Source organism: Mesocricetus auratus, unplaced genomic scaffold (genome assembly GCF_017639785.1).
Source record: "Mesocricetus auratus isolate SY011 unplaced genomic scaffold, BCM_Maur_2.0 Super-Scaffold_100001, whole genome shotgun sequence".
Classification (NCBI taxonomy): domain Eukaryota; kingdom Metazoa; phylum Chordata; class Mammalia; order Rodentia; family Cricetidae; genus Mesocricetus; species Mesocricetus auratus.
Genome location: NW_024429187.1, coordinates 2,529 through 14,758, shown reverse-complemented (window position 1 = coordinate 14,758; position 12,230 = coordinate 2,529). Strand labels below are relative to the sequence as shown.

The following is a 12,230-nucleotide window of genomic DNA, read 5'->3' as shown; positions in this document are numbered from 1 at the left end:
CATGGGAAATGGTCCGGCCCTGCCCTAACCTATTGTACCAAACTGTGTTGACTCCTCTTGGGAGCCCTTACCTGTTAGGAGGAGTGGACTGGGTGTAGGATAGGGGAGAGGTGAGGGAGTGTGAGAGGTGGTAAGGTGTTGGGAGGAGAGGTGAGAGGGAGAACTGTGGTTGTAATGTAAAATGAAATCAAATATTTAAAAAAGGGGAAAACTTGTATACAGAGAGAGGAGGAAAGGACAAGACTTCTAGAGCATTTTCTACTTGTAGTGAGATTACACTGATTCTCACAGAGGACCCAGCCTACTCTGTAATTCTATAACTCTTTGTGCTGAGAGGCCCCATATTCAGGATGATAAGGAGTGGTTAATAAGTCACCCAGACAGGCTGGACTGAGTTTATAAAGTACTTACTAGAAACAACACACAGAATACAAGGGTTTTTCTTTCTCTCCACAGTTCCAACTTGCAAACCTCCTCCTGAATTCAGCTGAATCTCTTCCTCTCAACTCAGAGATAAGTGCTGCAAAGATTGAAGAGCCTTCCATGGGCATACTAAAGACAGACCCCGTTAGTCCAGACAGACTAGAAGACGGAGAAATAGGTATGTATTTTTTCCACTTACCTTTTGTTTTGTTGCTTAAGACATAGTCTCATGTATTCCAGGATGTCCTCAAGTCAGTTTGTAGCCAAACATGGCATTGATCTTTTGCTCTTCCAATCTCCCTGCCTCCACCTTTGGAATTCTGGGAATACAGGCATGTGTCACCACACCTAAGTTCCTTTGTGATCACTTTTCAGAGAAGATGTAATGTTAAAATATCATCCAAAGAATTAATAAGGCTTTTACAAATCACTTATATTTTAGTTTTACTATTATGCATAATAATTTATAAAGAATGTAGACTTAACTACAATAAAAATCATCTCATCATGAACCTAGGTAAGAATAATGATCTATGTTGGTTAGAGTTTTGGGTCAAACTCAGAGTTCTCTCATGATCAGATTGGTATATTTCATTCTATTTCCACATCTTTAGTCAGAGTAATAACACATAGCCTAAATAGCACAGGAGAGGATATGGGACAATTTCAAAACTCCTTTAATAAGGAATTGTTAAAAATGTAAGTGTACACCAGGTAAATTTGCATGTTGAATCACACACAACCCTGCTATACCCAAGTAGAGACCATAGTCTCTACTTATATTTATTCTTTCTAATTTGTTTACATTTAGCATTCATTAATATATATTATATATTATATATATATGCAAAGTGCTGCTTCCAAACTGGCTTTCCCTTTCTTTTCTTTTGTCGTGCTTTGGAATTTTTATAGCATTTAAAATTTACAATATTTTCTTTAAAAGAGAAAGAAATAGGTATATATTTTAATCCAATTTGATTCATAATAAAAGATAGAGATGAGGTTCACCTGGGACCCTCAGAGAAGCTGATACACCTGCTAGCCTGTCACAGTGGGACTCTGTAGAAGTGGAGATTTGAGGAGGCCTCTCTTACATTAGCTACTCTGTCAGAGTACATAATATTCAAGTCTTTTATGCAAGAGAAATGAATAATAAATTAATTACAAAAGCCTGAAATATGATTCTTGTTTGTTAGTTTGGTTGGTATGGGACACATTTGTTTAATTTATGTTGGTGTGTATGGCCAAACTTAGGGACCTACGGTGGGTGCAGGCTGAGGATCATCTAACCAGCATAAGATATGGGCAGGTGCAAGATGATGTCCAGGTTTCCTTTTTCTGTCATTTTCCCCAGTGCTGAGTGATGTTGCTTTATTTTGTCACAAGCTCAGGGATGTTTGAGCTGTTGGGAAATACAGGGCTAATTCATAAAGCTGCTATCAACACAGAGAGGTTTTTATGTAAACACAGGCATGTCCCTTAGGTACAGGGCATGAGGTAAATACCATCTCATTATAACAAAATGCTAAACTAGTTTTCAATTATTTTCCCCACATTTTGGTAATATTAGACATAGTTAAAGCATGTATTTATTCTATTCATTTTATTCCATAACAGCTCAGTTTTCTTTTTAAAAATCAATGTGTGTTTATAGTGCATGTGTGCTGTAGGCTGGGGAAGGTGGACAGTTCTTAAGTAGGAAGAGGATAAAAGTCATCTGCATATGTTGCTTAGTGGATTTTCATGGTAAGACTCACACCCCATACAGGCTCAAAATGGATCACAGACCCAAACATGAAGCACAGACCTTAAATCTATTTGAAGAAAAAAGTGAAAAATATCTTTATGAATGAGAGAGCTTGTCTTAGACAAATATTTCTTGGTTACAATTCCAAAAGCTTTACCCATACACCAGAAAAATAAATTAGATTAAATGCAATGAGCACTCTGCTATGGTCCCTAAAAGGACATAGAAAGGACCACAGTGGGCTAGCAGCCTCTCCCCCACTGTGTGTCTCTGTCTTTCTATTTGTCTCTGTATGTGTCTCTCTGTCTCTGTCTCTCTCAGAAGAAATTGGACCTACAATGTACTAAGAGTTTAAAAAACTCAATATTTAATTAGATGTGTAATTGTGTATTTGAAAGTTCTGTGTATATTGCTATCCTTGTGCAATTGTTTGCATTTCCCAATTGCTGATACCCAAAAATGGAATTTATTTTTCCCCTTGACATATTTTCCTACAACACTGCAAACACTTACATTATTTTTAGATCCCTTTTAATAGAATTCTTAGAAATATATGTGTAGATATATCCATGTTGTCTGAATACCAATAGTCCCTATTGTCCTTGCTAGGACCCCCAGAGTCACAGTAGAATATTGAATAGACACCCTTTCCCATTTCTGGGTCCCCATTATCTTGAAAGTGATGTTCTGATATTTATATTCTCAGGTAAAAAGCTCCATGGAAAATGTCTCAGAACCATCTCCACTGAGTCTCCTGTTAAGCTTTACTGCTGCTATGCAGTGATCATGGTCCTCACTGTAGCTGTAGTTGCACTTTCTGTTGCTTTGTCATTGTCAGGTGAGTGACTTGTTCTCCAAATTGGGCAGCATTTTCTACACATGTACGTTGTCAGCAAATATTTACCGACCACTATGAGTCAGGCACTGTGTGAGGGCTCGAGACAAAACACACTGGAAATTTCTTTTCTCTGGGAACTTAAGGTCTAGCAGGAAGAAGCCATGAAGGGACAGCACAGGCTGTGGTGTGCACAGGAGACCAGGCTCAGCATCCCTGGGAAGATGACATTCAGCAACCTCTAGAGAGTGATGCAGGAGACATACGTCTACCTGTGGGGACTATTCAACACAGAGAAAAAGGAGAGGAAAACTTGAAAAGAGACTCTCAAGGAGATTGCCACAGCAATGGGGAGTGAGAACAGTAAAGATTAATAAGGTTGAGGAAGATACAGAAGTCCCACTCCATGACCCATGGTTTCAGTTAATATCCTCAGACAATGTCTGACAATATTAAATAGAAAGTTTCAGAAGATGTGATTCCTAAGCTTTTAGATATAGACTGCTCTGAATACTGGAATAAAATATTGTGCAACTTTACTGCCATAGCTGAAGGAAATGTGTCCATGATAATATATATATATATATATATGTGTGTATGAATAAATAGATATAAGTATAAATATAGATATATTGTTTTTCTGAGACAGGGCCTCCGTATGTTGTCCTGGCTGTCTTGAAAGTCACTATATAGACCAACTGGCCTTGAACTTGGGGATCCATCTGTCTTTCCTCCCAAATGCTGGGATTAAAGGTGTGTACTACCACCACCCAATATTGTATTTAAAAATCAACTTTAATCAAGCCAAAAATAATACATACATATCTAAACAGGAAAAGCATCTGCAACAAGTCTTAGTCACTGATACCTAAACCACTGTGTAGCTCTGAAGAGTCAAATAAAAAAGTGACAGTCAACCTCACTTCCATTGCATTTGTTTCTTTCACTGAAGCCTCATGTTACTGGGTGTATGAACTGGGACAACTACAACAATTCTCATCCACTAAAAATAACTGGGGAGTCATCTTGGGTATTTAATATTTCTAATCAAATCATTTATTTCTTGGGCTCAATAGAGCAGTGACACAGCAGCAGTTTCATTCTGACCTGCTGAAGAAGGGAAAGTAAAAGGGATGATAGAAAATGTCTATTATTCTTCTAAACTGTCCTCTGAACCCTTGCTGCATTCAGAGCTACTTACCCACATATTCTTGCACAGACACACACACACACAGACACACACACACACACACAAATACACACACACAAATACATGTAGACTTACACACACAGCACTTTATTACAGTGGGCTCATAAGTGAACACACCACACAGCCCCATTGGCATAGCCACTCCAACATTTGTCAAGTCCCAAACCCTGTGTATCTCATGGAACTTCCACACAGCTGCAACAGCCTCTCTGAAGCCATGGAGCTTTGGTTATGGTTTTATACCTTCACTGTGGATCACATCTTTATGCACTTATCTGCCACAGGAAAGAAAAGTTATGGCAGAGTTAAAACTAGGAAGCAATGCCATTTATAGCTCTTTTTTGACAACTTATGGACCCTTTGCTACACCCTGTTGTTCCCCATGGAATTACATTGCTCCTCCTTGTTCTCATTCCTATGTGTTACACCATGCATACACTCACAGCGGTTTCCACCATACATTACAGACTCAACATTACAATTTGCCAGGCCACCCACATTGCTAAAAGTTTCATTATTCACTTACTGCTGAATAACATGTAACACACTTTCATTATCTGTCTGTCAGTTGATGGGCATATAGGTCAGGTCCAGTTCCTTACGATTTGTAAATAGAGGAGCAATAACCATGGATGTACAAGTATCTCTTTTGTAGGATGTGGAATTCTCTTCTTACATACCCAAGAGTAACAGCCTGGGTCACATGACAGGGCGTGAAGAGTTTTGTGGGTCTCACCCTTACACTCACTGGTTACGGTGTCTTTAGTCTCAGGACTCACAAGCCACAGCCAGCAGGATTATTACAATATCCACACAAATATAGTCCACAGAGTGAGATCCAGTCCAGGTAGGGGAACATAGTGTGATTCTGTTTCAAAACACAAAATACAAAGTAGAAAAACAAAACACTTCCTCAGAGTTGATTGTAAGGACCTGGATTGGGGACCACCATACAAGGGCTGGTTTCCTAGAGATCAGTTATGAAAGAGTAGTCCAAGTTCATCCCCACCATTGATATTTAGATACTAGCCAAAGTGAACAGACATGGAAATATTCTTATTATATTTCATTATACTGTTTACATTTTAGTGAGATCAGTCACTGAGACTGTGCCACCTGCTATGCCACCTGCCCAAAAGACTGGATTGGATTTGGAAGCAAATGTTTTTATTTTTCTGAAGACATGAGAAACTGGACACTCAGCCAGACCTACTGCATGGCACTAGAGGCCCACCTAGCTGGATTTGAGAGCCTAGAGGAGCTGGTAAGAAGGATCAGGATTGGTTTGTGGTTTGTTCTGTTGAATGTGTATTGCCTGGAGATGGCGATCTTAAAGCTGAAGCACGAGGAAGAAGCCCATGCCAGACCGATGGGGTATGCAGGGCATATGGGTAGCACATTGGTACACACCATTTTCTAGTGTTATTGCTTCTGGTTGTAGCCCCGAGACATTCCAGAATCATGCTCTCATGTAGTGCTCATAGTAAAACATTCAAGGGAAACCATAAAATGTACCAAGATAACTTGTGGTCATATACATTTTCCTCTGAGAACTTGCATGTTGTATACAAAAATGGCATCTCTTAAAAACTCCAAGGATGTTCTTAATCAGCTGCAGCGGGATGGCCAGTCATCAGTGTACTTTGGATTATGCATATAAAATGCATCCGCTGGGAACTGAGGGTTATCATGGCTAAAAAACCAATGACCCTCAGCTGCCATCCCTAGAAGAGGCTGTAGGTAGGAGACACTCAAAGGTCATCTGAAGCTGAGAGACATGTGTATTTTCTTTCTGTGTTTTATGACAGAATTTCCTGAAGAGATACAAAGGGCCTTCTGACCACTGGATTGGCCTGCACAGAGACTCACCACAGCATCCTTGGAGGTGGACAGACGACATTGAATATAACAAGTTGTATGTTTTCACAACACTTTTCATTCTTCTGTGTAAATCTCTCTCTGTCTCTCTCTCTGTCTCTCTGTCCCTCTCTCTCTCTCTCTCTCTGTCTCTCTCTCTCTCTCTCTCTGTGTGTGTGTGTGTGTGTGTGTGTGTGTGTGTGTGTGTGTGTGTGTGTGTGTAAGAGATGAATGGCTGTGTCATTTGAAGCCAACTATACTGGGAAGGAAATAACTTAATAACTTAAACCTTCCAAGTGGAGCTGTGACTCAGAGGCAGGGTGTGTGCTTATATGCAGAACCAATTCCCAGTAAACTCTTTACACATGTAACTCCTTTGGATGTTCTCCCATTTATTGGTTATCATTTCCAAAGCGTTCACTTAGTGTGATTTCACTTGAATCTTATCATGATGATGGCATCTGGGGTAAATGTGGTCTGCTCCATCACCAATTGAAAATTCTTCCTTAATGAGAAACACCCTTGTCATATGTAGACAGACCCTAGAATGGGCAGTGAAGGCATTGAAACCCAAGGAAACCACTGCAGAGCTCCTGGGGTAAGACTAGTCAGTTCACTGCGTGCACAGCTGCACATCTCACAGAAGCAGAGACTCCAGGGTCACTGCGAACCTCCTCTAAAGTCTCATCATCAAGGAACACTGAGACAGCTCTTTGTGACGTGAAATGTAAATGACCCAGAGGCAGATATTAGGGTTCAAACTTTAAATTAATGATTAGGGAAGCAAAGCAGCCAGCCAATAGATTCTTACTTCTGACTCAGGCTGAATGGGCTGACCCTGTCTCCATGAGCTCTCACCACGCCTCAGATGGTAACCTTTGTTCTGGATGGCTGCAGAACGAATGTGTCTATTCAGTGTGGCTGGAGAATGAATGCCTCCTGCTGAATACTGAAGGCCTTGCTTCTGTCTTTACACCTCTCTAGAGCTGGGATTAAAGGTGTGTGAGCTGTTACTCCTTTAGACTGATTCAATCTCTTGTATACCTGGGCACCCTTGAACTCAGAGAGATCTGATAACCTCTTAATCTTGGGTCCTAGGATTAAAGGTGTGTGTCTGGCTTCTAAGGCTTGTGTCTGATTTCACTTTCTGAATCCTCAGGCAAGCTTTTAAAAAAACATAAATAATATATATATCACTACAGCTCTTGGAAGTGAGATTAGCCATTTGGAATGGAGCCATTCTCTGGAACCACAAAACACAGACCCAGTCACATAACCATTAAAGACCTTTCAGAATTTCACTAAGAAGGAGGTTTTCTCCCACCTTTATATATGTGTAAAATGCTTCAAGATAGAATTAAAAGTTACCCTCAGTGAAGCCACACCTTGCAGCAGGCCATTTGAGCATGGCAGTAAGCACCAGCCAAATGCTTTGTACACACTTTACAGGGTCAACACTGACAAAAGACAAAGATGTGTTGCTCAAATTGAAATCTGAGTATGTAAAAGATGGTAGGTGCAAAACCAGTTGAGGTGTTTGAAAGCAATGTTGGCCTGTGCAGAATTTTTCATTTGTTTGTTTGTTTGTTTTCCTTCAGCGTTCCCACCAGAGGAAAAGGAGAATGTGGCTACCTGAGTGACATGGGGATCAGCAGTGCAAGGGACTACACACACAGGAAGTGGATTTGTAGCAAGTCCAAGACATATTTTACAGGTCCCAAAGATTTCAAATCGAGGGTAGGAATTGCATAGCATTGGTTATCAAAGATACTCTGTGACCTGTTATCTGCAGTTGCTGCTCCACTCCTGATCTGCTAACATTATCATCAAAATCCACCAATAATATGTGTTGACACTGAAGTTGAAAACTCACTTAGAGGAGCACAGACATAGGAAATTGGAAGAACACAGATGATTGTAAATTAAATAGGTGTTTGGGTATGAGTTAGTACTCATATCTTAAACCTAAAGAACAGTCTTGTCTGTATCAGTAACCTCTACTTTTATGATCCTATCTGATTTTTTTCCATTGGTCCTTGCTTTAAAGGCATGGAAACTAAAAATGTGGGGTGACTGAAGCCATGAAGATGGTTCAGTAATCACAAGAAAGATCATAATTGGTCTGAGGCCTCCAAATATTTTGTAAACATTACCATCATTCTTTTACAGAATTCAGTGACCAACATGAAGGGAGATCTAGACAGGATCAAAACCAGTGCCGTACTCTCTGTGATCCAATACCATTGTCCAAAAGGTTTTATACTTTTCCTCTCGGTGTTGTTATTTTTTAATTAAAATAGACTAAAGTCTGTTATAAGCAAATGTCATTTTATTTCCCTAATTTAACTTTTTTGAGAGTTTCATATATGAGTATGCCCTTTGAATTTTATTCCTTATCAGGCACTTTTCATATCAGGTCACAGTTAGTTACTGAACCTCCTTCAAAGCAACTGTCTACAGATGTGTGAATTTTAGGAGCAAAGCATTTAAAACTTGTTGTTCATATGCTACACTGTACTGATGAGTCCCAAACAGGACGAAATGACAGGTCACAAGTATCTCTTCTGTTAGCTCTGACTTCTTACTTGATTGACATTTGAATCAATCCTTCTAACCAATGCTACGCAAACACTGCACTACTTATATTTGCCACCAACCCTTTTGTAAATTTAGTTTTGTAGCAAGGCTGCTATGTAATCCTAATCTGGAGATGGCTGAAATAGAGCTATGCATCACCACCTGATACATATATTTATTCTGTATTAAAGTATTTGTTCAGAGCTAGTAATTAGCCTCTGAAGGCAAAGGCACCTATGACTAAGACTAATTACCTGAGCTTAACACCTGAACCCTGTGTTGGAAGTAGAAAACTATCCACAGCAAGTTGTCTGTGACCCTCAAACTTGTGCTATGTGTATAAACATGAACAAATAAGTAATGAAATAAAATTTTAAAGTTCATTTTTTGTAGTGGAATGATTATATTGAGTTTGTATTTTATCATTTTCTTTCTTTCTTTTGATTGTTTCTTTGTTTTTCTTTTTGTTTGTTTGTTTTTCAGGACAGGATTTCTCTGTGTAGCCTTGGCTGTCCTTAACCTTCTTTATAGACCACTTGGTCTTGAACTCAAATCTGCTTGCCTTTGTCTCTCAAGTGCTGGGTTTATAGGGGTGTGCCACTATCGCTCGGCCTAGACTGTGTTTTTATTTCTTAGATAAATGCAAGCATATCTCATTTAGGAAAATACTTTTCTCAGTGAAGATCCTTCTTCTTTTAGCCTGTTTTGCTTTGCAGTCCATTTTATTCCGAGTAAACAAATAAGAAATACCTATGTGAAATTTACTCCTGTATTCTCAGAGAATAGCACAGTGTGTCAAACACAGGAGTGTTCAAATCATGTATGTAAAGAAGGTGTGTCCTCATGAGTTACTGTGGTATTCCTGTTAGATTATATGTATTATTGGTTGCAGCTAGACCCTGGCACACATGAGAAGAAGCAGCAGCTCTGTACCATGCCTTGTGGCTGGGGTTGGTGCTCAACCAAGCACCTCCAGTGAATCCACCAGGTGGTTGGACACCACAATAGTGATTGAGTAAAGGGTGTTAAAATGGAAAAGAGAGGGGGCCAGAATGGTTCACGGACTGGGGAAATAGGCAGCTCTGAAGAGGTGAGGACAGTAGGGAACAGGTTCATATGAATGACGCCCTAGCCACCCTTGTACAAGGTGATGCATGGGCCTGGGTTATTGCCAAGGGTCATGTCTTGATCTGAGTCTCTGAAGCATCCCAGGAGGCTTGTGCTGATGTCTGTGTCTACTGTCACCACTGAGGGTCATGCAGAGACCTATTGTGTGGGCTGCCACCTGTGGTCATGCTGCCACAGGGTCCATGGTGAGCAGGTGGCCAGCACTGTCACCTGGGGCTATGGTGTCAGCTGGACCAGGGCTGCTGCCAATGACCGTGTCTGACCCTGTGGCACGATCACATCCAGGGTCTGCTTTAATGTCTGAAGCTCTTGATACCGTTGAAGGCCATGTTGATACCAGGGTTCTGGGCTGCTACTTGAAACCATTTTGATATCTGAGGGCCATGCTGCCTCCTGAGCCATACTGATTTGTGTATCCTGTGCTGCCACTGGGGCCATGGTGACATAAAGACCTGAGCTTTTAGCAAGGGCCATGTCTGGGCCCATTGTCCTGCTATGGCTGGGGTCTGTGTTGATGCTCATGGCCTGTGTTTCCATAGGAGTCCCTAGGAACCATGCCTGCTGAAATCTGAGTGCTTTATTGAGCTGGCCCCTCCCTTCACTGACCCTGGGATAGCTGGCCCTGACACTCATTTGATACTATAGCAGGAGAGGTGGCCCCCACAGTCCAGAAATATAACTCCCCCTTTCATCACAGGCTGTACCTCACCTAGGCAACACACTAGAACTTGATCCTGTAGTTGGGGTTGCAGGTGAGCTGGCCCTGAGGGATTAAAAGCCAGAGACCTGATCCCTCCCCCATGTGCCTGCCATGTGGTGGCATGGTTGAGAGAAAGATGTCCTCTCCCCTGCTTATCCTCTATCACCCACAGCAGATGAGAGAGCTGGGCCCAGGGTCATGAGAGTGACTGAACTAATCCTGTGCCTCACCAGCTGCAGCATACAGAACAGCAGGCCCTACACCCTATCTGGGGAGACCACTGTAGATGAACCTGTTGTAGGGGTCACAGGTAAGTCAACTCTGAGGGCATGAGTTCAGGAGAGCTAATTCCACTCTCTCACATGCCTCCTACAGTAATTAGGATAAAGAGCCCTGCTCTTCACCTGGGCAAAACAGTAGAGCTGACCCTTGTGGTGTCAGTGTGGGTAGCCAGCTCTGAGAACCTGAGGGCAGGAGAACTGGTTCCATTCTTTGCTGCAGCCTGCATTGGATGAGCTAGCCTTGGCAATGCTTAAGAACTCACCTCATCAGTAGTAAGAAGGAGAGAAAGCTGATGGGCTGATCTTTTTACCCTAAGGTATTAACTGTCTTTGACCTTGAGGTGTGTTTCTTGAAGCAATAAATAGTTGTGTCCTCTCTTTTAGTTCAATCTGCCAATCTATTTTCTTTGATTGTGGAATGCAAAGCATTGGCTTTCTAGTATCAACTCGAATTATTAATTAAAAGTTGTGTATTACTTTCATCTGATAATGTTGTTTCCCCTCATTTCTTTCTTAACCATTTTCACACATGGTTTCACTCTTCATAGTGGGCTCATGACTGCCTTTGTCTTCATCTTCAAGCTGAAGAGTTACTTTGTATATCTTCTGGGGAACTTTGGTGGTGGGCAAGAATTTCTTTAGATTGTTTTCCTTTTATTTATATTCATCAGCAACAATTTCGGGATTAATGAATACATTAATACCTAGCTTCTTAAATTTTAGAGTATCTCATTTTTTTAATCAGGGACATGGGAGAGTGAGGTTGTTTGATGGTCCAATGGATGCATTTTAATTTTTGAGGAGAGGAGCCCAATGTTGTTTTACATGACAGCCATATTAGCTTCCATTCCCACCAAGGTGGGCAGTTTTCCTTTGGTCCATATACTCCTCAACTTTGTTAACTCAGGTCTTGTTGTGGCTTCCAGGCATGTAAATTACATCAATTCTTATACCCAGCCCATTTTGCAACACATGGAGGGAGAGACTACTCTTACAGGTTCCAAAGACTTTAATAAATCAGAACATAAGTGAAGTCATTGATGGATCAGGGTTGCAGGACAAGGACTCAGGAACTTTGTTTCCCCTGGAATCCACCAAAAGGGGCAGAAATCGGGTTTATAAGCACAAAACCATAAACATACCTATTAAGAGAAGCTTTCCTTGAGTGGAGCCTTTCCGCCCGCCTGGTTCTAGATCCGCAATAGTCCCAAATAAACACACAGGAGGCTATATTAATTATGAAGCTGTTGGCCTTGCTTGTCTCTTACTGGCTAGCTCTGCTTTAAGTAATTACCCCATAATTGTTAATCTAAGTATGTCTCTTACCAGAGAAGTTTCCGGGCTCCTACCCGGCGTTACATGTCGACTCTCCTGTGTTTCTCCTACCCAGAATCCTCCTGGATTCCTAGCCCCACCTATCTAGATTCCTATTGGCCAGACAGTGCTTTATTAGCATAAGACTTCCCCAACAT

The 12,230-nt window shown here is 41.1% G+C and overlaps 1 protein-coding gene across 2 annotated transcripts; it reads left to right on the top strand.

Moving 5' to 3' along the window:
* The first annotated feature begins 421 nt into the window (after positions 1–421).
* LOC121139750 (C-type lectin domain family 2 member H-like) lies at positions 422–9,398 on the top strand. Of its 2 annotated transcripts, XM_040743722.1 has the most exons (6): positions 422–601; positions 2,877–3,008; positions 5,305–5,479; positions 6,024–6,130; positions 7,671–7,809; positions 9,133–9,398. In XM_040743722.1, exons 3-6 carry the CDS (start codon positions 5,399–5,401, stop codon positions 9,166–9,168), a joined length of 363 nt encoding a protein of 120 aa, XP_040599656.1. In that variant the 5' UTR covers positions 422–601; positions 2,877–3,008; positions 5,305–5,398; the 3' UTR covers positions 9,169–9,398. The 2 variants fall into 2 exon arrangements, with proteins under 2 accessions (XP_040599656.1, XP_040599657.1); XM_040743723.1 differs by lacking the exons at positions 422–601; positions 2,877–3,008 and adding an exon at positions 3,697–3,758.
* The last annotated feature ends 2,832 nt before the right edge of the window (positions 9,399–12,230 follow it).